The sequence below is a fragment of the Chanos chanos genome, chromosome 3, assembly GCF_902362185.1.
Source record: "Chanos chanos chromosome 3, fChaCha1.1, whole genome shotgun sequence".
In the NCBI taxonomy this organism is placed as follows: Eukaryota; Metazoa; Chordata; class Actinopteri; order Gonorynchiformes; family Chanidae; genus Chanos; species Chanos chanos.
The window spans coordinates 28,772,400-28,799,446 of record NC_044497.1 but is presented as its reverse complement, the minus strand read 5'-3'; the positions used below and the strand labels follow the sequence as shown (position 1 = coordinate 28,799,446).

General features: G+C 41.9%; 2 protein-coding genes across 2 annotated transcripts; both read right to left on the bottom strand.

The window, feature by feature from the left end:
- Positions 1-532: 532 nt before the first annotated feature.
- Positions 533-3,250, bottom strand: aar2 (AAR2 splicing factor). The gene is made up of 4 exons (XM_030769698.1): positions 3,171-3,250; positions 2,024-2,788; positions 1,277-1,506; positions 533-810 (listed from the first exon to the last, which is right to left on the bottom strand). The coding sequence occupies exons 2-4, from the start codon at positions 2,784-2,786 to the stop codon at positions 643-645; spliced, it is 1,161 nt and encodes a 386-aa protein (XP_030625558.1). The 5' UTR covers positions 2,787-2,788; positions 3,171-3,250; the 3' UTR covers positions 533-642.
- A 3,859-nt stretch (positions 3,251-7,109) lies between these two features.
- On the bottom strand, positions 7,110-23,121 carry prpf6 (PRP6 pre-mRNA processing factor 6 homolog (S. cerevisiae)). The gene is made up of 21 exons (XM_030769192.1): positions 22,931-23,121; positions 22,495-22,657; positions 22,158-22,276; positions 21,985-22,063; positions 21,509-21,685; positions 21,006-21,146; positions 20,361-20,455; positions 19,925-20,081; positions 14,766-14,928; positions 13,692-13,810; positions 13,361-13,579; positions 11,926-12,048; positions 11,299-11,420; positions 10,795-10,933; positions 10,346-10,465; positions 9,090-9,266; positions 8,637-8,770; positions 8,311-8,402; positions 8,084-8,198; positions 7,772-7,898; positions 7,110-7,585 (listed from the first exon to the last, which is right to left on the bottom strand). Exons 1-21 carry the CDS (start codon positions 23,119-23,121, stop codon positions 7,433-7,435), a joined length of 2,925 nt encoding a protein of 974 aa, XP_030625052.1. The 3' UTR covers positions 7,110-7,432.
- Positions 23,122-27,047: the final 3,926 nt, after the last annotated feature.

Genomic DNA, 27,047 nt, shown 5'->3' with positions numbered 1-27,047 from the left:
AGATGTGGAGGGACTTTTGACATACTCTGCCCTCTAGTGGACATCTTAACCACACTGTAGCGCACACTGTAGCACAAAAAAAAACACACACATACAGATGTAACTACATAGTTGTATCAAAATGCTTTATTACTGGATGTGTCCTTATTAAAAGGTATAATAAATCTTGGGACAAGCCAAGCATACACCTGGCTGTAATAGAGGTGGCTGGAAGGTATGAGAGCAACATTAATGGCACAAGTCCTGGAAAACTCCAGCTTGCCTTGTGTCCTTGGGCGCCAGTTCTCAGAGCACTGCCAACAGAGAGGTCCCTCTGGTCTAAGCGTCAGCCAAAACTTTTCAGTCCAAAATGCACAAAGATTTAATATGCAATTAGTCTAATGTACAGGATGATGCAATATGACATGTACATATTCATAGACTTGTATGATGATGCTTTAGATCTCTCTCATTTTTTTGCAGTGAAGTATCACTAATGGTGATCACTAATATTCCTCTTCCTACTGAATCCCATTTTGCAGCATTGGGATTCAGCCTGGACTGTGTTGACCATAATGCTGCTGGAAGAGATGCTTCGGCATATTCTTGAGAAGTCCGTTGTCTGGGGCCCCTTACAGTATGTTTTTGGAGCTGCATGTGTGATCAGTCCAACGTGACTCCTTCGGGAAGCTCCACCACAACGGGGGCGCAGTCGTCCAAGTCGACGTCGAAATCCCAGCGGAACTTCTTGGTCAGGTAAGCTTTGAATTTCTCCGCCCTCTTGCGTAGGGTTCCATCTACTCCAGGGCTACTAGCAAACTGAAACAAGTCCTTCAGAGGACAGAGAAAGATTACATGCATACATGTGAATTGTTCTTCACAACTAAAATAAAAACACTTTGGAATTCATTAAGGTTTGTTTTCAGCTCACACAATGTTCAACAAAAGTGCTTTAGGAATTAACAGTAATTCTCATACTGAACACATGATGATTCTCATACTACATATTATGTTAATGTCTGCAAACCCTAAACAGATATACTGTGGGAAGCTATATTCATGTAAAAATGTAAGCATAAACACTGGTTTGGAAAGTCATACTAGTCCTCCAGTAGCTAAATCTCGAGGACTGTTCACATATATTACACTCAAAGACTGACAAACCTGATTTTAATCCTTTACATATGTCCTTGATCATTTAATAGAAACACACCACTGCTAGTGCCCTGACTGGTCAGGAACGAATGCTTTTTCTGCCTCCTAGTGGCCATAAGGTGTACTGCATAAAACAGCTTACCTGGAGGGTGGAAGTAAGGAAGTTGTTTTGAGAGACGATGTCCACAAAGAAGTCAGGTGGAATTTCTCCCAGCTGATGATAGAGCACAGAGATGAGGCCTAGGTACAGCTCCCGCCGTTCACGGATGGCATCCTCGCTGCGACACAGCAGCGTTAACAAGCACTTCCAATGCTCAAAGCCCTCATAAACATTCCCAACGAGAAAACACACAAAGGCAAACTGCAATTCACCTGCAGCAGAGAGAGATAAAGAGAGAAAAAAAAAGATAAGAATATACCAAAAATAATCAAATGAGAAAAAGATCTCAACCGGGCAAGAGTTCCTCTAGAAAAGAGCAGGGATGGAAGAATGCTGAAATGTTATCAAGGGAAGATGGATATGACCATGGCAGAATACAGCTGTACTCAGAGTCCTGGAAACCTCCTCAGTAAGTAAGAGCAAATAAGTTTCATGAATTTACGGACACATACAACCAAATCCTGCTTAGTGGAGTGGACATCATTAGTTTAGTCCAGGGGTCCTCAAACTTTCTTTTACCAGCCGAAGCCCTTTAACCCAAATTATGATCTTCAAAGCCCCCCCCCCCCCTTCAGCTTTTAACTGAATTGACTTGGATTGATGTTTCCATCACAGTTTCAGTAACCCCAATGCGTGTGTGAACCCTCAGCTGAAAACCTCTAGTCTACTATAAAGAAAGAATTAGCCTTCATCATGCAATTCTGCCTTTGAGCAGTTTGTTGAACTCACCAAGCACATTCAGCGGCTGCTCCTTGTAATGTCTCTCCAGCAGGCAGCTAAGGGCGTAACTGTGGTCCATGCTATACTGGGTGATCTGGGCGGGGGTGGCCCCAGGCGGATACGTCTGTTTGGGGATGTGGGAGAAGCGCAGCTCCGTGCCTTCCCGCTGTTTCATGCGGGGTAATCTTTCCAGCCCCTCTTTCATGCTCTGACAGGCTGTGGCGTTAATCGGGAGGTTTTGTTCCTCACGGTCTTTGGTATGGGTCAGCTGTAACTCCGGGACCACGTCACTGAAGGCGCATATCCTGCCACTGAGGGGCTGCAAGGCCTTAGCAACCTCTGGGTTGAGCCTGTCAGTGAGAGACACCCATTTCCGCAGTGTTTCGTACGGATAGGGACCGAGGTACGGGTCCAGTTCCCGAAGGCCTGCCCGCACACGCTCCACCTCTTCTTGATTCTGAGAGGCCGAAAAGTCCAGGTCCTCCTCTTTCTTGTTCCAGTGGGCCAGAACCAGTTCCCGAGGCTTCAGTGAGAGGAAGAGACCGGTTTTGGGACCTACCTCTCCACCTGTGCTCTCGGAGTTGGCTGAGCTGTAATGGAGAAAGTGAAGGCCGGGTGGAATCATCTTCACTCCGCGGAACCGAGGACCCACCCTCCAGCTCTTATAATCGACTCCCAGCTCGGTTCCCTCGGGGACACCTAAAAGCACCAGGGTGGCACCCTCCTCGAACAGTCCTCGCGCCACTTCTGGATCCATATCTGCTGCTGCCATTACTGACCAAAAAGAAAAGAGATTCACAATATTGCGACCACTAGACTACGAGATCTACTTACGGCACGTTTGATTTTACTCATCTTCATTCTGTAAGACGAAACTAACTAAATATTGTTCTACTACTGCTTATTTGTTCATTCTCTGTACTCCATCTCTGACAGTATGGTGTGACAGAATAGTTTCAGCATCAGTTCTGCCAAAGACCAATGCAGAGCAGAATTAATCCATTCCATTAACTATAAGGACCGGTGCTGAAACATGGTATCTAGCTAGCACTGTGCTTTCAGGTAGCTAATACTTTTAACGAGCCAGTTGTAAAGCCTCAAAACTTAGTGAAACACTTATTTCATGTGATAAATGCAATATGTTGTTTAAACATACCTGATAAAGTCTAATAGTACTTAAACAAATGATTTTGGTTATTCAGCTCTGCGTAGTCAAGACGTTGGCGGTTCCATTCTCCCTGTCGTCAACTAAGCAACATGCTTCCGGTTTCACAGCGTCCTGTGGTATTTCACTATAAAAGTCATGTTTCCTTGGTCAAATGTCTCCTTAGGGACACTTGTGTGCGCATCTACTTTGATAAATCACCTATGTGTTAAAACTTTTATTATGTCGTGGTCGGATTAGCCTAATACTATTTTAATCGTATCTAAATTGTAATATTTTATAATGGTTTATATTTATAAAATATACGTTTTTTTAATAATTTATTTTTAAAAAATCAACATTCACATAGAACATGTGCAGAGAATATAGCCGAAAAATAGCAAATTCATGTCATTTCACAATATTTTCATTCTAAACAACTCGATAAGGTTGAACTTGGTGTTTCAGTAGTATTCCAATTTCCAAATGAATGTTTAGAGTGAATCAATACTTTGTAGCTATTAAAGGTAGATCATTCTCATCACAGGTTCCAGCAGGTCACTACAACACCAACAAATAGAAGCATAAGAATATACATATGAATTACAAAATAATAACAGCTCATTATATCTGAATGCCCAAACTTTAAAATGGTGATTACTGACAATTCAAATGCAAAATTGATCTCATGTTACTGAGGAAATAGGGCAGATTTTATTTTCATCACTAATAACATATAATCAAACAGTATAAAAAGCATGTACTTAATTGTTACAAGAAGAAAAATGTCCATGCAGTGCTCAGGATGTTTTTAAAATGGGCAGGGTTTTTTTTTTTTTGCCATTAGACATACAGAGCACATTTGAGATGGTGTAATGAGAGCCTAATTGTGCTCACTTAAAAAGAAAATAAATCTTTAAGTAAATCAACTTGTTAAGGCAAGTGAAATGAAATAGCAGCACAAGTGTGTCAAAAGTCATTCATCTAACGTACTGCAGGATGTAGAGATTTATAAGATCACATGTTTTTATTAGTCAATGTAACTTTCATAATTTAAGACACAAAGCCTCTGAAAATGACAATTTAATGAAATACAGCATATTTTGGTTAACATAAATTGTGCATGTGCTTTTGTCATAGCATGGAGTAATTTCTGTATGTAATAATACATGAGAAAAAGACAAGTTTCTCTCCCGTCACTTTGCAGCATTAGAAATTTTACTGTACATTTACATTGAGTGCCCAGTCATTATTACAAAGAATGAGTAAAAAAAAAATAAAAAAATACTGTATTTAGTAAATCATAAAGCAAAATGTTTGTCATGTATGTAACATCAACAACAGATGAAACACGTGCCGAGATCTGTTTAGACTGTTGTCCTACGATTTAGCACCGGATGTGACAGAAGAAAATAGTTTAATCTATTGTAGTGTTGTCTGTTGTATTTCCAAAGTCATTTCTCGAGTCTTTTTTCCTCCAAGCACCAGCATATTCCTTATGTAGTCTAGGCTTGTTTCATCAGCGGTATACACTCTGTAACTTCTGCCAGCAATTTCTGAGCATTCCAATTATTTTCATTCTCTTCTTCCTTCGCCCTCCGGATCTCCTACCAGCTTTACAATTTGCCATCTTCTGCCTTTTTTCCTGAAACCAAAATGTGTAAAAATTTCAACTTTGATTACATGTCTGCATATAAAAGGGAAGATGCGTTTGGTTGGATCAAAAAGACAGTTCAGAAGGTTAAGCAGATAAAGATGTAAAAGCTTCTATGCAAATGTTTCCCTGAAACATATGGAATGTGTTTCAGTTCAATATGTGCACATTTTTTGAAGAACGCATGCTTTAGACCAACATCAAAAAGACTGGTTTCATTTGTTAGGCTGGCCTGGATTCGGTTTTTGCATAATTTTGAGGAAATCACTAGGAGGGATACAGAGGCTTTAAAATCTCACCAGATCACCACTCCTGCAGTTCTGTCTGATGAGCAAGCCCATCCTCTCCACCACTTTGCCCATATTGTCCCGCCCCTGACCCTTGCCTTGGCAGGCAAACAGCTGAGTCATGCCGTAGATAGAGCGCAGAATGTAGTACACCTGCAGCCACAAAACAGAAGGTATGAGTCAGTATGTCCACTAATATAAACATGGTCATAAGTCGAGTATACTTTTAATTGGTAGCTTTACCTTGTTAGAGGGGCAACGGTCCCTCGTTGCACTTATATCACTCGGACCTGTCAGATTCTGGGTTAAATAGAGGCACGCAATACAGTTTAAAAGCACATTTCTACGTCAAACGAACCCTCAAAGTGTGCCACGCATCATCAAATCATAGGGGTTTTTTTTTGGTTTTTTTACAAGTCTCTGTTTTGACCAGCAGATGTCAGCAATACCAAACACTCAATCGAGGTTACACCCACCTTCACCTTTTGTGGGTGGGCATTAAACACGTGCATTTAGAAGCCTAATTAAAAAGCCCCTGTTTAATTCAGTCAGGTAAGAGATTTCAGCAAATATCTGTGGTCCTCCACACCAAAACTGACAAACATTACATAGGCTACCGAAGATCGGGGATGGTCCTGTTAAGATACTCGAATAGTGTCTGTAGGAAACGTAAACTATTGTAAAGATAATAATGTTTATTTAGAGCCCAATATCACCATTTATAGTCTCATAGGGCTTTACATGTCTATAATGTCAGTGTCACTGTTTTAGTGCTGTTAAATGTCGAACACTTACAAGCTAACTGGCAACCACAAACGGCTCGTATCAAACGTACCAAATTCTGGAGTTCGGCCAGGATCAACGTCTGGTACGTACTTAGTATCACTGAATAGTTGCACCTACGTTTACTGTAGGCGACTGCGAAGAGCAGTATCACAGTGAGACGAAAAACTGGCCTGTTGACAAACTGCGGGTTGAACACATACAAAATTAATAGTTATGCAAGCCACTGAACAAAAGCGCATCTGGAAAATATCTGAATTATTAAAGTCAATCCTTTAGACCTCAAATCAAGAACATTCACTGCCACTACCAGGGAAAATTCAGATTGATCATTGATTGGCCACCGTTTATCTACTCTAATCGAGTCAGTTCAAATGCGCAATCATTCAATGACATTTCTGAGGTTTAAGATACAAACTTGCACACTAACATTTTGTGCCTATGAGTGAAATCATGTTAAAATTCTCAGCAACGTGTACACAGCTAATAATCACTACTTACCATTGATCATTGTCTGTTAAATGATCCTTCAGACGTACGAATCCCATCCTGCGAAGACTCGCCAGGGCTATGGCTGCCAAACATGGTTAAACGGAGTCAAACCAGCATGTTTCGGAGTAGTTTTCTGCGTGGTCTCCAGATGGCTCAACTATCATCCAAAAAGAGTAAACCGTTCGATCTACTTTAAGTGTTGTTCATGTATAATGAAGACGTTTGGATAGGAGCTCTCTTAAAGCGCCTTGGCAGGTTATTCTCCAGCATCGCCGAACTTTCGATCACGACTCTAATTTCCCTCACCGTCATGGATTGCTGGCGGTGGGCTTTGGATTTCACGAAAGCGCCAGTCTGATCAAGTCTAGAAAACTTCCGCGATCAATCACTTTTCAGTTTTCTTTCGGTTTCGGTAAGGATATAAAAAATAAATCATGTATCAGCAATGAGTTGGGCTGTGTGTGTGTGCTTAAATACTGAACAGTAAGTTACTAGGCAGCCGTTTTCTTTCAAATTTTCCCCTTTACAACGGCTGCCTGTAATTGTTATGTGTAATGGCGCACTTGAAGTTATTTTAGATTGATTGTTGTGTAGTTAGCCACAGAAACTGTCACAGAAAGAGCATTATGTGGTTGGTCGTTTCAGATGATGTATGATCTAGGATGCTGTGAAACGAAGTGGACACTTTTACTTCATCATTTATTGCAACGTTTTCTAGAAATGTTTAGACAAGCATCCTGGAACCCACAAATGCATAAACACAAAAAAGGGCAAAGAAAACAGGGTTCAATGAGTCGTGATACCGAGATTCAGAGACTTTTAAGTGGACAGACATTTCTAAATTTCTTCAAGGCTGTTAAAACTAGCCAGAGTGAACACACAATTAGCCCAGTCAAACCAAGAACAAGTTGTCATTGTTCCAACAAAACTATTTTAACAAAATTATTTTAAAAGGACAAAATTCACTTGTTTCTCCTTTCACAATCATCAAGAAACAAAGCATACACATTATTTTTATACATGGATATACTTATACATTGTGTGTGACAGTCAAAGGCTTAGAATGTATTTTTGATCTTTGCGGCCACCAACACCAGGATCTCGCCGATTTTTTTCTGCCAGTTGAGAATGTGTTTGGACTCTGCACACCACAGCTCCCCATGTCGTGGCTCTGCGTTCTCGCAGCGCTTTTTCACCTCCTCCTGCTGCTCCTGTGGAGAGACAGAACAAAGGAGAAAATTAACCCTGATATCCTTAACAAAAGAAAAAAAAATATCCAGGCAGTACTGGAATGATTTGGATCCAGGATCCAGTTCAGATGCGTTCCTGTGAGCTGGGTGGAGAACAATGTCAGTGTGTGTGACTGAATGATTCTTTGATTCATTTTATGATTTTACCTCAGTCCCATGCTGCAGTTCAAATTTATAGAAGAGGGCCCAGGCGTCGCCTAGGTCTGGCTCAATCTTTACTGTGCGCAGGAACCATTCTCTGGCTTTGGTTATCTTCCTTTCACTCCAAAACAACCTTGGATTTAGACACACAAACACACACACAATCACATCATGCACGGTCTGAAAGTATTTACCCTTAAACAAACTGATCAACTGATCTTTAAGTTAATTAGTAAAAGATCATAACATTCTTATGAGAGGGAGAACTGGACACTCAAGCAGAGGGGAAAAATGGACGTTTCTGTTCGTAATTCTTACTTAGCGACAGCCAGGAGGACGTGTGGATCGTGCTCGCACTTCTTCAGAGCGTCAACGCTCTTCGTCTTTCTCTGAGGTCGAGGCTCCAAGAAAATCGCCTCGGCCCAAAGAATCCCTGTTAGACAAATGACATCAGTGATGACTGTCAAACCTCACCTGTAATCGGTGCAGGTGAAAACACACTGATGAGGTGAATGATAACAGAGAAATTTAGATGCTAAACATACCTGAGTTGGGGCATTCCTGCAGGGCTTTGGCCATAAGAGTGTTGGCAATGTTCTTTAAGCCTGCCCTGTACTCCAGCCGAACAGACTCCAACCTGACACAAGGAGGAAGAGAATCAGGCTCAACCTGTGCCTTGGTCGTAATTTTGTGATGAGTACCGGGTGAGAGAAGAGAACTGATACAAACCATTCTGACTGACTTCTAGCCTCTGAGGCTCACCCTTTGAGTCAGAAGTCTCCGTGCATTCAGGAGAGACCAGAAACTCCAGCAAGAAGGTTTACACCAATTCTCCACTGCAGTGGATGCTGAGTTGGACTAAATGACTTACCATAGCTCTGGAGTCTGTGGGTTTTTGAGACGAGCTTTCTCCAGGATGGCTCTGGCCCGAGTGAGTTGACCTACCCTCTCCTCTAGTCGGGAGAGAAGCAACCAAAGCGGCATGGAATGTGGGCACTTCTTCAGCTGAAAGGAACACAAAAAGTTCTCCTCATAAACCACCTTAGCTTCAATCCTGAATCGCTTCCCTGGTCACACTACTCCATACCATCTCCCTTTTACTTAAAATTTCCTTAAATGATCTCTACTATTGCTTCACTGACACTCTTCTTGTTTTGTTTTTTTAAACAAATCAATTTCAATTTTAAGTCCAGGAATACATGTTTAATGTCTGGTAGTCAACCTGAGCTCATTTGCACAGCCGCTGCATCACCTGACACCAAACTTAAACATGCCTTCACTCATCCCTGGCAACTGGCCTGAGATGACTTTAAACGCTACTCACCCCCTGGTTGTAGGCCTCTCGGGCCTTGTCTAAGTTCTCTGACTGTTCCTCAATCTGGCCCCTCATCATCCACAGCTTTGGGAAATCTTCGTAATGCTTCAAGGCTTCTGTGCACAGCTCCTGTGCAGCCTCGATGTTCCCTAGCACCCACTCTAGCTTCACTGACTTCATAAACACCTGTGGAAAGAGAAATACAGATAAACATTATTGGATTAGCAGACAATAACTTGTGAATATACTTATTACATTGTTATACTGTTTTATACTGTCGATCTATTGAGTTGTAAAAAAAAAAAAATCATTTTAAAAATGGACCTGTCTCAGTTGGGAAGGTAAATATAATAAAAAGGTGTTTTCATTTTGATAAGAATTTCCCACTTTCAGAGGTGGGCTAGTGCCTCAGGGGGACATTTGATCTGTTGATTACAGCTTTAATGCTGAGACATGCTTTCCTGAACCAATCTGTTGAAACAAGCCCAGACAATGGGCACTCTCCAATCCAACGCACCATTAGGTTCCCAAAACATCCCTGCCTATCCTTTTTCATATCTTTACCTCTGACACACTGGCCTGCAACACTTCCTTCTTTTTTTTCTTTTTTTTGGGGGGGGAACGATACCTCCAGAACTGACCCTATCCCTTACCCAACACTTGCACCTAGTTCTGAACAATGAATAACCACAACAGGCTGTTAGACAAGACAAGGGTTCGAGAAGCTCGAAGCAAGTCAAACCATGATCTGCACATTTAGTCTGCTTTTTAGCTTCCTTAAAGCAAAGCATCTGTTTTCAATCTCCTGGCCTCTCTCTGCCATGACTTACAGCTTTGATCTTTATTACTTTGGTCACTTCTATGAGCCGAAAAAAACAATGCATCTGTCCTTGTTACCCATATAAATTAAAAACAAAACAGACTTGTCTTGTAGGGACCTTTCTTTCTCGGACTAAGAGTGTGAGTGTGTCGAAACGTTCCCCCAGGCTCTCCCTAATGCTTTGTCATCAAACGACTGTTGCACAAACAATAAGATAGATGACGGTGTGACTAACTACAACTGGGACAGTCATTAATCTCTCTGATGTAACTACAGAACAGGAGAAAAAAAACAGACCAAATAAAGCCCAATAGCCTGGGAAATGCCGGAACCTGGTTAAGGTATTTCCCACTGAGGGGTGTCCCCTTTCATCTTTACCTATTCGCACCTGTGTTAGTGCGACTCAGAGTGATTTACTTGGTGCCTTTCAGACACAGGTTCTTACCCTGGCGGTGGGGGCACTGCTGCGGGCCTTGGCCAAGAGCCGACGGGCTCTCTCATACTCGTTGTTTTCAGACTCCAGCTTCACAGCAGCCAGCCAGATCTCCTCACTGTTGGGGTTTGCCTGCAAAGGTAATAAGAGAACACGTGCAACTCGATGTTTTATGGAATATTAAAGACAAAGAGGAAATTTAAGAGCAGTCATAGCGAAGGAACATGCGAAGGTTTGGAGCTTAAGATGCACGTAAAGCAGGGGCATTTAATATGAACCATGTGTCCTGAGCATTTGTTTCTGGTGATCCATTACAAAACTTGACAGTGGCTGAAATGTTGGCTATACCATGCTGGCCAAAATGGACTAGATTCAATAGTGCTGAATTAAGAGCTGGGAAGGTGATGTAAGAGAGCCGGCCCGTTAGCTCACGGCGGCTGGATGCTGGGAATGGAGCTGACCTGGAAGGCCAAAGCCAGGATGCTTCTGGCCGCAGGCACATCTCCAGCCAGCCATTTAGACTTGGCCCCCATTAGCCACAAGACCTCGGCCTTTGGACAGTGGGCTACAGCTCTTTGCAGCAGAGCCTCTAATGACTCCCTGAGAGAGAGAGAGAGAGAGTGAGATGATTCAGACCATCCACAGTTGGGATTTGTGTGAGAGAAAACAGATTTGCTGCTCTTGAAATATAACGTTCATCACTAGAGAGACACTTCTGGTTACAGAGCTATGCAAACGTATCGACAGAAAAAATCAATGCAACCGACAGCAATTACAAATAACCAGTTTCAGCTTCTTTAGCTCTGGCTGTTCATTGACCTGCGAGTCAGAAATGTCTGAGTACATAATGAACCGTCATTGACCTGTGTTGGACAGAGGACAAGGGGAAGTATATCAGGAGAACAAAAAGAACCTTTGCCAGATTGGTTCTGGCTTTGAGTCAACCTAACAGAGAGGTCTCATACCGCGTGCCATGGTTCTTCTCGAAGTAAGCTGCCCTTAACCACACACTCTTCTTACTGGGGAAGACCTGCAGGGCATGGGCATAGATGGCCCGGGCACACTCCAGAGCCCCATGAGCGACACACTGAAATACAATCCAGAACATACCGGTTAAAAGATAGAAATGCAAGGGAAATAAAAGAAAATTTACCAGACAATTTCAAAGCGCACATAATTGGCTTATTTCTGCTGCGTGGCAGACTTCTCTCTGCTACTCGTTGGCTTGTAGGTCACCAGCAAATGAGTGTAATCTTTTGGGCTTTACAAAATCTTTTTTTTATGAAGTTCTGATTTTTTTTTTTTTTTTTAAACATCTTTGACTTCCATGGGTTTCAAAAAATCCTGATTCTGGTTTAATTATCCCGCTTGACCAACTTAAAATAATTCAACTGGATCTAGCTGTATTTTTAATCATTTATGAATTAGTGATTAGTGTACTGCATGTTACTGACTGAATCTCAAGCACCACAAGGACTGAGACATTTACAGTTTTCTGGGTTTAGATAAAATATGTTAAGTTACAGATAAAGCAAAAAAAATGAACAGAAAAGAAATAATCTAAGCAGAGAAAAAGCGACGAAGGCCATTACACTGTCAGCATCCTCCATCCACGTGTGTTTGCAGTCCTCTTCTTCAATGCCAATGCCAATCACAGCTCTGATCACGGCCTGGCATGTAGCCACACTGCCTGCCTTATCACACTCCTCAGCATCCTGACAGAGAGAGAGAGAGAGAGAGAGAGAGAAATTGATTTATCACTGTCTTCGGGAAACAAAGACCACCCAAGTAAGCTAAACTATTACTTATCCAGATAAATGTCTACAATTATTCTACGGAGAAGAGGGAGGGAATTTGGAAACACAAACCCAGGGAAAATGTCATATTTAGAATAACGACTGAATATACTACTTTCTACCCTGGAGGCCCTTTGAATGTCTCTTGATATTCATCTCATTCCAAATAAACGATAGTATTAAGCGTTATCCAAGTTCTGATCTAGCCAACTGTCCTGTTTCTCCCTCCAGCTGTCCTATTCAGGTCAGCGTGAAAACAGCAGCCAGGCCAAAGCCAACAGCATTACCACGGGGGCTTTGAAACTGAGGCCATTCTAAAGACAGTAACAGCCCACTGTCCAAGGCCTGCTTACACACAAAAAAAGCATGGAATTTAAGCAAAGGTGAAAAGGATGCCTCTGTTAAAAAAAAAAAAAAAGGAGCCCCACAGACATCTATCAAACAAACCTTTTCTCCTCTGTCTAAAGTTCATAATTATTAGTTCCTCACACACACATACTGCTCCCTGCTCCACTGGTCAGACTAGCCTGGCGAAATACTGGAAACAAGACCTTTATTGCCAAGGCAAGCATCTGGCAGCGTCATCTGCCAAGTTACAGTTTATAAACTACATTTGTTCCCGCTCAACCAGAAGAAGCTGTTACAAGGAGTACTATGAGTGAGGGGTGGGGGGATGGCACGACCACGCTTCACTGTTTTTCCATTCGTTCACTCCTGTTCCTCTCGCTTCACTGCAGTTGAGTTAGAAAAAAAAATATCTGGTGTTTGGAAAACTCTCTTATCGAAATTCTAAATATGTACTAAAATTATGACAGAACAGACCCACTTCAAAGATGAATTTATCATAGAGATCAAACGATATCCTAAATTAGGGGTCTGTTTTTATGAACATGTACAGACAAATTTTCAGTAATTATTCCACAGTGACCAGAAATAGAACATTTTGCAAAAAGTTGGCCTCTTTTTTTTACATGCTTTTCCTGTTCCCTCGTAATTCCGATTCATTGGTCTGCCCTGATCTGTTTTTGGTTTTCGGGAACTGCACATGTATCTGTTCAAGCCACTACAAGGGACCAAACCCAAGATAAGAAGGCAGAGCTTTGGGAGTAAAGCCTTTTAGATAATCAAAAAATAAAGACTCATTTTATGACTGCTTGTTTGCTTAGTCAATTAGCAATCAATTACAATCTTGGCTATTTAGACAGGTCTGAAGGATGGGGGAAGCTCTCACCTGAATCCACTGCTCGCGGTTGATTTCAACTCCGTTGGCACGTAGGGACGTGATTGCTCTGTCTATGATCTTCTCCACCATCTGCGTGTTACCATTGGCCTCCTCCAGCTTGGCAGCTGTAATCCAGATGTGTCTGTCAGTGGGGATGTTCTCACGGGCCTTGTTAAGAACCCGCCTGGCGTTCTCGTACGTCTCCAGCCGAGCCAGGGCCAGCCACAGCTACGAGAGGAGGGGACAGCGGCTCTGTTATTGTGGAATATACACGCAAGACCTGCTCCTGCTCAGCGGCAGAATGGATCATTTCTGACTGCGTGACAGAGTGACACCACACCTCCACGCTGGTTGGGCAGCACTCCACTGCCCTGCTTAGCATGATCCTGGCATCTTCTGGCTCCTCCAGCTCCACGGCTGTCTTCCACAGACGCACGGACTTCGACACGTTCTCCAGAGCTACACTCAGAGAGAACACACAACACGCACGCACACACACACACACACACACACACACACACACACACACATTTAATGCACAAAGACACAGCAGGAAGAAAAAATTTAATTGCACACACATGAATTTTACCTATATTCACATTACATGTTCACATTAGTATGTTATGTAATAATGAACAATATACATGGAGTAAAGGCCAAATTCCTGTATGAAACAGGTGCTGGAAAGAACACATATCCATCACAGTAACATAAAAAAGTAAAAACAGAATGTGAATTGAAAAGTCAACCCATGTTTGATAAAGGGACTTTTAAGTAATGAGAGAAATATGTAATGCTGGCACTGATAAACCTTAATCTGCTGTGTTGCTCACAGTTGGCTTTTGTGGAGAGAAAAAGAGGGAACAGACACAGTTTTAACATGCTGAGACTAACAAAGTCTTTCTAAAGAGGAAACACTCCATCTGTCTCTGTCATTTAACTATGCTGCTGGGAAGAGCAGGGGCAAGGGAACTAGAGCATGTGTGTGTGTGTGTGTGTGTGTGTGTGTGTGTGTGTGTGAGGTGTTGTGTGTTTTCGCGTGAGTGTTTGTATTTGCATGTGTGTGTGAGGTGTTGTGTGTTTTTACGAGAGTGTTTGTATTTGTGTGTGTTTTTGCGCGAGTGTTTGTATTTATGTGTGTGTGTGTGAGGTGTTGTGTGTTTTTGCGTGAGTGTTTGTATGTGTGTGTGTGGAAGAGTGTGTGTGTGAGGTGTTGTGTGTTTTTGCGTGACTGTTTGTATTTGTGTGTGTGTGTGTGTGTGTGTGTGTGTGCGCGTGTGAAGGAAAGGGGGCAGGGAAAGAAGGAGGTGGAGAGACACAGTGAAATATATAGAAAGCAAAACAGAAAACAGAAGAAGACGGGATGAGAAAAAAAAAAAAAAAAAGTAGTGTGGCGAGCGGAGAGACTTTGCACCTTTCCTCAGCACGCGCTTCTTGGCCCTGACGTCGGTCTCCAGCTCGGCCGCTCTGATGTAGATGCGCACGGACTGAGGGAGGTGACGCACGGCCTGAGCCACCACAGCTTTGGCCGTGTCCCCCGGCTGGAGACGGGCAGCTTCCAACCACACATCTTCACTCTATAAAACACACACACGGTTATAAACACCAACACTCTCAGTCAAAGCTGACAGCCCTTACACGGACACCCACAGGCACACATCTTCACTCTGTAAACACACACATTACACTCATATACACGCACACAAGCACAATTAAAACGCAGGAATGCTGTTGTGTGGGTGGTTCACAGTCAGCGTTTTTATGTCTGTCTGTTTCTTTAATGCAACATGTTGTACGCATTGTGGTAGCCTGAATAATTTCAAGTTCTTGATGTGACTAATTTGGCCGCAAACTGTTTCTCAAATCCTGCTATTCAAAGTTACACATCAAAATGCAGGCCAGGCGAGGGTTTTACTGTGTAGACTTTCCAAGTCTGCATAGCGAGGGAGTGAACACATACACTCTCAATCAATACTGACAGCCTGTACAGTTATGCCTCAAGGCAGACAGCCACTTTAATATAACCACAACATGGATATTTTTATTTTGTTTATTAGGGTGTAACGTTACGCAAAAGTCACGGTTCGGCACGCACCTCAGTTCTGAAGTCACAGCTCGATACGTTTTCGGTACAGTGAAAAAAAAACACGTGCAAAACATGAAATTTCTTTCCATTCATTACGACTTAAACTTGTAAACATATAAACTTGTACAAATGTAAACAGTGGCAAACTGGCCATAATTTCCTGAACACATAAGGAATGCACATAAAGGCATGTACCTTTCTTTCCTTAAAAAAAAACAAAACAAAAAAAACAAACAAAAAAAAAATTCAGTCAATATTGCCTGCTAACAAAATTTAAAGTGCTTCCCAAACAGGAGACCTGAAGGATAAGAGAGGGTCCCCAAGCTCTGGCTTTGTGGTCGCCATACTTACGAGGCTGCATTACTGAACAGTGCTAATACAGTTGCTAAGTTATGACTCCGTTATGGAATTGGAGAGGTAAATGAGTTTTTAATTTTAGTTCTGCACACAGAAATATAGAAAAGAGGGCACGCTGTATCTTGTCAAGTATCACTTTATTCGCTAACGTTTCGGTCGACTTACCATCAGAGCACAAAGAAGTTATGCACGTAATGTGCGTGTTTAAAGCTAGATTATATTCACTCGGATCACAACGCGCACCGAACCAAATGGACTGGACCGAACAGTACGGTGCAAATACGTGTACCGTTACATCTGATTATGTATAAATAAATACACAAGCATTCAAACTAAAAATATGCACGCCTAAAGATTCAACACCAGCAAACACTATCAAAGCTATATAACTTCTCTGATTTGATCGTGTCAGGTCCGTCCACAGAGTCGCCAGTCTTTGCTCCATTGAGAAAACGCCGAAAGCTTTGGGATGTGATTAGCATGGCTAATTAGCGTGTGATGTCTAGTGTGATACTGATGCTGCCTGTAGGGGTTCAAATGATTTCTTCCCAGAAACAGAAACTGCAGAGTAACGACCTTGGGTTAAACAACAAATCAACTACCAAATGTACAAGTCGTCTGCAAAATTGACTTGGGTTGCTCTCCGGCCATTTGGAATTACAATGGACATTTTGGAATTAAGGTCCTTTCTCAAGGAAAGAAAAAAGCAGCAAACAAAGAGCAGTAATGTTTAGGAACCAAATCCACAACCCTCTGGTTACTGGGTTACGTCCAGTAGGCGATTTGTAGGGGGGTGGGGGGGGGTGCCACCCTCCTTGTTAGCAAAATGACCAAAATGCATCCCCGTTGTTAACCTGCCATCCCCCTATATACTCTATAGAGCAGTGTCAGTAACCACTGCGCCCCCCACCTTCCCAACCCTTGGCCATTGGGCCATTGCCCAGTTAAAAAACAACAAATCACCTACTGGTTAAATCCTTAAACGCTAAGCAAAGATCAGCCCACAAGCACACTCTCAGAGTGAGCGCTGACCAACTGATGAAGGTGTTCACCAACATCTTCAACCTCTCCCTGAGTCAGTCCGTGGTCCTCACCTCCCTGAAGGCATCCACCATCATTCCTGTCCCCAAGAAACCGATGGCCTCCTGTCTAAATGACTACCACCCTGTTGCACTGACATCAGTCATCATGAAGTGCTTCAAGCGACTAGTTAAAACCCACATCTGCTCCTCCCTTCCTGTCACCTTGGACCCTCTTCAGTTTGCATACAGACCAAACAGGGCCACAGATGATGCCATCGCCTTGACGATACACACCGTGCTCACCCACCTGGACAAGGGGAATACATATGTGAGAATGCTCTTCATTGACTACAGCTCGGCATTGAACACCATCATTGACTCAAAACTCGTCTCAAAGCTCGCTGAACTCGGTCTAGCGCCCTCCATCTGCAGCTGGATATTAGACTGCCTGAAGGGCAGGCCCCAGGTGGTGAGAATCAGCAGCCACACCTCATCCTCGCTGATCCTCAACACAGGGCTGTGTGCTCAGCCCCCTACTGTACTCCCTGTTCACCTACAACTGTACTGCGAAGCACAGCTCAAATGTCATCATCAAGTTTGCTGACGACACGACCATCCTGGGCCTCATCACAGACAACGATGAGACGGCTTACAGAGAGGAGGTGAGGGCACTAAACAGCTGGTGCCAAGACAACAACCTCTCTCTCTCAACGTTAGTAAAACCAAAGAGATGATCGTAGACTTCAGGAGACAGCAGGGGGGTGGGCACCTCCCCATCCACATTGGTGATGCTGAGGTTGAGGGGGCCAGCAACTTCAAGTTCCTCGGTGCACACATCACTGAGGACCTCTCCTGGTCGCTACACACAGACACCATGGTCAAGAAGGCTCACCAGCGGCTCTATTTCTTGAGAAGACTGAGGAAGTTTGGCATGAACGTCCGCATCCTCACCAACTTTTACAGGTTCTACGAGAGCTTGCTGACGGGCTGCATCATGGTCTGGTACAGGAACTGCTCTGCCCACAGCCGCAAATCACTACAGAGTGGTAGATGTGGCACAGCACATCACATGCAACAGACTCCCTGTCATTCAGGACATTTTCCACCAGCGGTGTCTGCGGAAGGCTCACAGCATCATTAAGGACCGCAGCCACCCAGCACGCAGACTGTTCTCCTTGTTACCGTCTGGCAGACGATACAGGAGCATGGCTGCACGTACCACCAGACTTAAGGACAGTTTTACCACCAGGCCATCAGGCTTCTCAACTCACACATCTAAACATCCCCAATTGGAGACTGGACTACCGGCTTGTAGCACTGTCCACTGCTTAAGTGCACTGTTTACTCAACTTACTTAACTTGCACTGCCACTGATTACCTACACAGGTTACTCCCTACTGCTCTGTTCACTGTCTACTGCAGTTTCAATTCACTGCTGCACACTGATTACTCCACTGATTCACAATGTTTACGTGATACTGCACTGGTACATAAAGCTGTAGATCCCCCTATGTGCAATACCATTGTTCACACTCGCCACTTTAAATTTTAATTTTAAGCCTCCTTCACATGTATATAGTGTTATATTTCATATTCTGTTATATTTATTGCGCACCCTCCTTGTATTTTAATTGTTCTATTGCTCATACCTCTCTTTTCTATTATTTTTTTTGGTTAACTCCTTATTCTCCTACTCTTATTTTTTTATCCCTTATCTTACTCTTATTCTTACTCCTTAGTGTCTTACTCTTTATTTATTTAAATCCCTTATTGTACTCTTATTCTTACGACTAGTGTGCTCTTATTGCTGAGCTGACCTGTTTCTCTCGTCTCATACATTTCATTGTACCGTCGACCTTGTGTTAACCTACATATGAAAAATAAACTCTTAAACTTAAAGAATGGCTGAAGAGTCTATCTTTACAAGACCTCTTAATTCTGAACTGCAAGCTGTGTTTGAAGAGGAAGAAAATCTCTATAGCTCTTAACATACCAGGGCTGCAAACAATATTTTACAATATCTTCATTCCAGGCTGTAATATAACCATGCATGTCACTTAAGTCAAGTTCAACCAGTCAGCGTTTGTTCAAAGAATCAGTCACATTACAAATAAAAGAAAAGCCATATCTATACAGCATATATTGGTGTGTGGTGCCTTCACTCTCTCTGCTCCATAGGTCAATACAATCTCACAGCAGGTATCGGTCCAGGCCCTAAAGCACTAGAATCATAGACTGCGTCGTCCAGGCCAGCTCTGACTCAAGCTTTTTCTTTAAAAGCATATCTTGTCAAAGGCAAACTGCTTGCAGCCTAAAAGTCCTAATACTGTATTGATTAGTCTACATCAGGGGGTGGCCAGGTCTCCTCTTGGAGATCTACCCTCTGAAAAAAAATGACTTACAAACCTGGTCTAACATGCCTGTCTCTAATCTTTACGTTGTCCTGACGTGCCTTGGTTTACTGTGTCAGGTTGGTTTGGATTAGGGTCACTACTAAATTCTGTGGGAGGACAGATCTCCAGGAGAAGCACAGGGGGATTGTGGTCTACATGGTAACCTAACGCCGTCTGACTCTCCATGGGCCCATGTGACTACCTTCAGACCCCTAAAGAACAAGCACACCATCCCACTCTCCACAGTCGACACGCTTTGGCTGGGAGATCAGCATTGTTGTTCCACTTGGCATACGTTTCAAAGCAGCATAACCAAACAGGAGCAGGACTGTCTTCAGAAGATAAGGTGTTATCAGAAGATTACTTCTCAATGAGTCAGTTAACAACAGAGAACAAGCATAGTGGTCATGTTGTGTTTTTCTCTGTCAGTTGTTCAGCAAAAAACACCACTCTGCATTGAGAACTGAAACGAATCTGCCAGTCTGGATGGCTGCCCAGCATTTAACCAGCTTTTTTTTTTCTCATAATCTGTTTCAAATTGTGGCAAACTGCAGCTTTTTAAATACTTCATCTTGCATCAACAACCACATTATCAGACTTCGTCACAAATGCCAGACTCTGTAACTGCCACCCTATTAGGTATGTGTGTGTGCGTGTTGTGTGTGAGCATGCGTGGGTGTGTGTGTGTGTGTGTGTGCGTGCTTGTGTGGTTCACCTTTGGACACATCTCTGTGCCTTTCATTATGAGGTTCCTGGCCACCTGCAGTTTGCCTGTGACCTCCTCCAGACGTGCCGAGGCAATCCAGGCAGGGGGGTGATGGGGGTTGGTCTCTCTCACAGACTTCAGCAAAAGACGCGCCTTCTTAATGTCACTACAGTCACACACAAATGAAACATGTGACCGAATTGAGAGGAGAAAAGGTCAACACACAGAGAGAGACAAGACGAGAGCAAGAACAAAACACTCACACTTAGTCAGACAGTGAAAGTGTTCATAAACGGGTGAAACAGCCAACAAAATAAAAAAAAAAAATATGGAGCACAAAAGCGTTCAAGCAATCCAAAGGTCACGGTCAAAGAATGCATAAAAGATACAATAACATCGTGCAATGTGACCCTATAACTTTTTAAATGCAATTTCTCCCCCTTACCTGATGTCACCACCATGTGTCGGGATCATGGAGTTCAGATCTGTGAGATATCCCTTAGGGTCAACCACTGTCTGTCCACTCACTGAATCTGACACCTGCCAAAACACAGATAAAAACAGACCATCTATATATAGTTATATAAACAGTCAACACACACACATTCATATGTTCAATCAATGTGACTATCTTCCCTATCACTCTAAGAGTAAATGACAAGTCTATAATGAATAGCCTTTATATTTGATTTAAATACACAGCTAAAGTGATGTCTGTCAATAGTTAACAATGTGTTAGAAGCCACAAGCATGGGTGGGCTCGTCTCCAGAAAGAACAGAAACAATTTAAGTTGTCGGACTAACAGAACATTGACAGCAAACAGTACTGCAAGTACTGAAAGCAACTCATTCCGCTTTCTGCAAACACTCGACCGATGTCTGAGATTAATTTATGGGCAATGGGAAATGACAAAGAATTTGGATAGTTGAAAAAACCCACAATGATGTGCCTGAGGGTGTAAAGAATGAATGATCTTCAGAGTCTGTTTGTAAACAGTGGAGCACTTGTAATGAATAAACAGTGAGGATTTGGGTGGACTGGGCCACTAAACAGGACATGAGAGGAAGGCATGTGTGTTTGCTGTTTGACCTGACTGAGCCTCATGTCCATTAGCGTGTTTCTAGCCTGTCCAATCTTCCTCATGTCCAGTTCTCCTGCTCCCGGAGTCATGCCCCCAGGGTAAGGAGTGTTCAAACCCCCAGGGAACGGAGTGTTCAGACCTCCAAATTGCTGCGAAAAACAATAGTTAAATACATAACTACAGAAACAAACAAACAAACAAACAAACAAAAAAGCATAGTTAAATCTTTTCCATATTTATAATACAGTTTTAAGGGGAGTGCTGACCCCTACTGGTGTGATTGAAGAAAAAAAGCTGATCATTACACTAACTTTTCATGACATCTACATTACATCATTACATCAACATTACTCTTCACACAATAGCCCAGAATACTGAAAATCTCTACAAGAAATGCCTAAGAAATTATGATTGTAAAACAGGTTTAAGGGTACAGAACAAAACAAGAGCCGATGTAATAACGCCAAAAAACTGTTTAATTGCTTGTGTATGAAAAGGACAAAGTACTAACCCCTTGGCGAGGGTCTACTGTGGTGTGGTTATCCCCTCCTTGGAGGTGTTTGGAGAAGAAGCTGTCTGGCACAGGAGTAAGTTTCTCATAGCGTGGGTTCCTCTGGCGTTTGTTTCTGGCATCGCCGACCTCAGGGATGCTCAGCCACTCCTCCTCTGACACCTCTGACAGTTTTCTCTACAACACAACACACACACAGCAACTAAACAATAACACTAACTAAATAATAACTCAGTCTACAGGTGTATTTCCAAACAGTCTGTCGTTTCTCCAGGATAACAAAGGTCAGTGATTTCACGTCGAAAAGGTCAGGACGAGCAGATGTACCCGAAGAATATAAATTACCAAGCTAAAAGATCCAGAATGTAGCATAAGCAAGTTATTAATATGAAAACAGTGGCCACTTGTTGAAAATACTGAGTGAAAGGCATTTCTGCCACAGCAGAAGCATAGCTCATACTGTATTAAGCACAAACCTTGAGGTCTGAAAACTGTTGCTGGATTTTTGGTCTTTCCATACGGTACTTCTCAATTTCCTCCTTTTCCCTCAGCTCCCTAAAAAAAGGCAAAAATCAGTGCCAATAATACATAACTCCACCTTGTATTAAGAAACACAAACTGTTATACAAGAAGGACAAAAGACCCCCACCTTCTCTCTTTGCGTCTCTCATCCATCCTCTTATCCAGAGCGGCATAAATGGCATCAGCCTCTTCATCATCTTTCTCATATGGTCCACTGGAGAAAAGGCTTCCTGCATAGCCATTAAACTGAAGAATAAAAGCACATAAGAAATGCTTCAACCAACACAGAACAAAATCAAATCACCAAAAGTAACGAGAGTCAAACTTCTAGAGTGGTTAAAAAGACCACGCACATATGACACAGCAATGCACCAGCCAAGGGAAAACAGAATCTACTGAATGGTCCTAGGGAATCAGAGCATACTTTTATAACACCTGTTATATGATAATAAAAAATGAAATACCTCATCATAATTGGTGTCATTCAGATCTTCATCATCATCATCTTGATTTTTCTTCATCTGGTCTCCCACTGTTCTCTTTCCTGGAGGGGCATGGCGATCGTCCACTGGGTCGTTAGCATCACGAGCGGGACCAATATCAGATCGGGTTGTGAAACCAGTAGCACTGTGGAGGAGAAAGCAAACGGTCGGGGACACTCCGGCAACTGGGCAACAATTCAACTACTTCGCGGTAATTTTATTGGGTCTGCAGTAGCTGCGTGAACATTGTAGCTACGCAATAACTCTAGATTCCGTAACGTTCTTTTAATAAGCTTAATATTTATAATGTTATCTGCCACGGGAAATATCCTGCACTTTAAGTCAGCTCTGCTTGATGTTCAGAACTAGTTAAAATGATCTGGCTAGCCTGTAAGCTAACATTAGCAAGTTTACTTACCCTCTACCAAGACCAGGTACGTAGCCAAGCGGTGCTGGCATGCCCAAAAAGGGCTTTTTCTTTTTATTGAGCCCACCCATAAGCGGAGACGCTATAGGAAGAGCTGCACCACTACCAGTACCTGCTCCACCACCCCCAGTTGAGGTTTTCGTGACAATTTTGGAGCCTGCTTTCCCTGTGGCGCTGGCCATGGTTGCTCTAACGACCACACGGTTCACTTCCAGAACAACAAAAATCGTACTTCCTCTCAATTTGGTCACATCAAATATAGCAATATTACTAGAGCGCCCCCACGTACTAGGCTGTAGTATTGCATGTCGCCTCACAGGTGAGAGCCATCAATTTCATTCCCACACGCTGTGATCACGTTTCTAGCTAAATGGGCAAGGGTAAATGGAACATTATTATAAACTATACTATTATAAACTAGACAATTACTAATCGCTCACAGATCATGAAATTATTCGAGTGAATCCCAAAAATAATATTTTAATATTTTGATATTACTTTTCAGAGCTAATAAGTACAGTCAGAAAGTTTAGCTTTGCTATTGTGTACCCTCAACAAATTTAGAATCAGCTGCTCCGATGTATTTCTTAATTCCAGTCGTTATGTACTTATCTCCTGTCAGTCTGGCTGAGGGCACTGTGTGCTTTCATGGCAAAGATGTGACGTGTACCAGCATTTTTAACTAGCCTGAAGCATGCAATGTAATAATACACGTAGTTGTCTATGAAAAGAACGTCTATCATCTAGATTTAGATTTGTTAAACGGTGGGATTTACCCCACCCACAGTTCATAGGGACAAACTCGTTGGCACCACTACACCAACAACAGAGGGCAGTATAGTTTTTAAACTAAATTATAGGTAGCTTTGTTAGCCAGCCAGCCTATTGGAGGTGATATATGGAGCATTTCAGACTGAGTAAATAAGTAAGTTCCATTTTCTGTTTACATTGACAAAGTTTTAAAAAAAAAATCAAAATGTGAAATGAAACTGGTAGGTATCGATACTATCCTTCGGCACATCATCCGTAACACTATAAACAATTATAATTAAACAAACGAATAAAACATGTTTTACATGTATCTGCTTATCTTTTTCAATGCATCTTTATTTGCTCATTCACATTCTGCAGCACTGTCCTCGTTATCTTTTTTCTTTTTTTTTTTCTTTCTTTTTTCTTTTTCTGCAGGACATTACAGCTACACTGCCTACGGATTTCAATTCAGGAGACCTAATGAAAGTGGACACTGTCATATTCTGGAAGAGACATTTTCGAAAGTCAATTTAAAAAATGATTTGACTGATTCAGAATATTCTGCCGAGTTCAAAAATGAATTATTAAAGGTTTTGACGGATGGATGGTTGCTAATATTCGCTATGGCATGACTGGACTCCAAGACGTGCCCGATTGGACTGCCTATACCTTAAGCTACAAGAGGTAATTACTATTCATCTGACTATGAAATTGAATGAGATTCATGTGCTCTTGATTGGATATATATAATACACTGGAATATAATGCTATCAAGAAAGCTAAGACTCAACAGTCTTGTCAGTGTGTGAATCTGAGGTGTTTTCAATTTGTTTTGCCTTGAAGGGAAAGGGGAGCAGGTCATTTCACATGCTGGTACAGAATTCATGATACAAATTGAATGTCAGACACATTAACAGCCGAGTCAGACTACACGGCTCCGGTACCCAAATTCATTTAACTCAGAGCTATATAAAAGTCCACAGACTTTTATTTCATCATCATCATCATCTATTGAATCAGGAAAGTGCATTTGATAGTCTTTTTGTTAATTTTCTAGAACTTTTTTTCATAAGGAGATGAGGTCAGCCCATTAGAAATATGCCATGAGCGGGATGCAATGAAAACTTATATTGCTACTGTGAGCTGATGTACAGCCAAGAGTTCTCTTTTTATTTGGCCTTTAAGAACCCAGTTCCAGTGCAGGGAACAGGCCTGTCCATCGATAATTTTCCTGAGCTTCTTTGTTTCAAATTGACTTCAATTCTTTTGACATACTTGGGTATTGTTCAGTACTTTGCATTACAACTAAACCTAAAATGTATCTCTCAGAAGCACGCACCTGTCCTCTCAATTTCTCTATACTTATATTTATGTAGTCAAACTTCCAAAAATAAGTTCACATTTCTATTCATGTAATCAACTTTCCAAAATTCTTCAACAATTATGACAGCAAGAGACGATTCCAATGAAACTCATCAACATTGTCTACAACGAGGTGGTAACCACACATGTTTATTAACATTAAGCAGTAAGCCAGGGAGGTTATCTGGCTTTTGTCTCCCCTCTATAGCAGTACAAAAAGCATTGGTCCCAACCGAGAGCTTTGTATTAATGTGTTCTTTGCCGAGATCCACCTCAGTTTAAAGCACTTCTGGTTTTGGCAATGTTATTCTGAGTCTTATGTAAGAGAGAAAATCCTGCATACAACAGTGAGAACGGAGAATGTGTGCTGGGCCAAACAGCAGAAATGTCGAGGCAGGCACAGAACAGGAATCATTCTCTTTGATGTATTCCCAAAGAACAGTTGGAGGGCTTTCCTCTAGACAAAATGAACCAGCATACAGTCAAAGGGAGGATTTTTTTTTTCAAGCAAACAACCAGACCAAGGTACACTGGCTAAAGAGGTATCTTTTTTGGTCATTTTGTGTGTGTGTGGGTGTGTGTGGGTGTGTGTATGTGTCTACTTCTTCATATACATCAGATTCGGAATATTTTTATTTGCCATGTACTAGCTGTACAATGAGTTTACCTTGGTGCAGGTGTCAACATAGAACAGACCAATAAGAAAAGTATTAAAAGGGTATACTATAAAAGACAGAATAGACTGTAGACTATACAGTGGACAATAGACCAGACTATAAATAGAATAGGATATATCCTGTGAAATAGACTATGCAATATACAATAGACTATACAATACAATAGAATCTAAAGTCCAACAGACTGTGCAATAGACATTGGAATAGCCTGTTAAAAAGTAAACAGACAGTAGACTATAGACAATAGACCCAGATCAGACTGTGCAATATACATGCACTGTACGATACGACTTGTGTGTGATGTGTCTTTTTTTTATGAGGTATGGTGACCTGTATAAAGGTATTCATTCTGTCTGTCTCATCCTTTTTTCGCTTAACACAAAAAAGAACTAAAATTCATCAGAAATCCATTGCACTTTATGTCAGAAGAGATTATGACATAATTCTGTATGACTACACCATTCTGCAGTGACAAATAAAAACCAAAGCATCCAAGACTGGGATGCCCCATACCAATCACTTCTTCTTTTTCACTCACCCTGATATAGAGAGTGCAGATTCACTCTCCTGAGCAGCTGCTGAGGAATGCTACTGCACTTCATCACCTACCAGGGGATATTTGATGTATTAGACCAATGAGAGAGAGAGAGAGTCACTACAACAAAGTTTTTGTCTATTTTTACTCTTACACACAGTCTCTCTTGGCAGCAGGACAAGAGAAACAGCAAATAATGAAAAAAAAGAAGAATCTTTCAACTACTTATTATAGTTAAATTAAATTACCATCTGTCAGATCAGCTAATATGCATTTAAAGAAAAAATGTACCGTTTCAATATAAAGGAAGTATTAGTGGAGATAAATGATTTATTTTGTAATGATTACACTGTGTGCTTTTAACTAATAAGTTGTGTCCTTGGTGAAAGGACAACTGCAAATGTCATTAAACTTATCCCATTAAGGTAGCAAGGCAGAGATTGCTTAGGTAACAAACAGCCAATTGGGCTTTCATTGATCCACAGAATAGCTTGGCTGACAGAGCGTTGAGGTTCAAATATGGACGGGCTAATAATTAGCCAACATACTTTGCACAATACTGACAGAGGAGTGAAGAGAGGACAATCAATATTGAATTTTGAATAACATTATCCTTGATTAAATGAAGAGGACAAAGAGGAGATGAGGGTCAATCAAAAAACAAATATTATTTAATTAGCAATTACAGCAACATGGAAACCATTTCCATTATATGACCTCTAATTTTCTTGCATGATGAGAATAGCATCAGAGTTCCCAGAGAAGGGAAGAGTCTGAGATG

Excerpts from the sequence above, each read along its gene's own strand:
- prpf6 (XM_030769192.1), bottom strand. The coding sequence starts at position 23,121 with ATGGCCAGCGCCACAGGGAAAGCAGGCTCCAAAATTGTCACGAAAACC. Across the intron at positions 20,456-21,005 it reads TGGACATGAGGCTCAGTCAG|GTGTCAGATTCAGTGAGTGG; the intron begins GTCAAACAGCAA and ends GTGTTTTGGCAG. Across the intron at positions 13,811-14,765 it reads GAAGCGCGTGCTGAGGAAAG|CTCTGGAGAACGTGTCGAAG; the intron begins GTGCAAAGTCTC and ends CTCTGAGTGTAG.
- aar2 (XM_030769698.1), bottom strand. The coding sequence starts at position 2,786 with ATGGCAGCAGCAGATATGGATCCAGAAGTGGCGCGAGGACTGTTCGAG. Across the intron at positions 1,507-2,023 it reads GCAGCCGCTGAATGTGCTTG|GTGAATTGCAGTTTGCCTTT; the intron begins GTGAGTTCAACA and ends TCTCTGCTGCAG. Across the intron at positions 811-1,276 it reads TCCTTACTTCCACCCTCCAG|GACTTGTTTCAGTTTGCTAG; the intron begins GTAAGCTGTTTT and ends TGTCCTCTGAAG.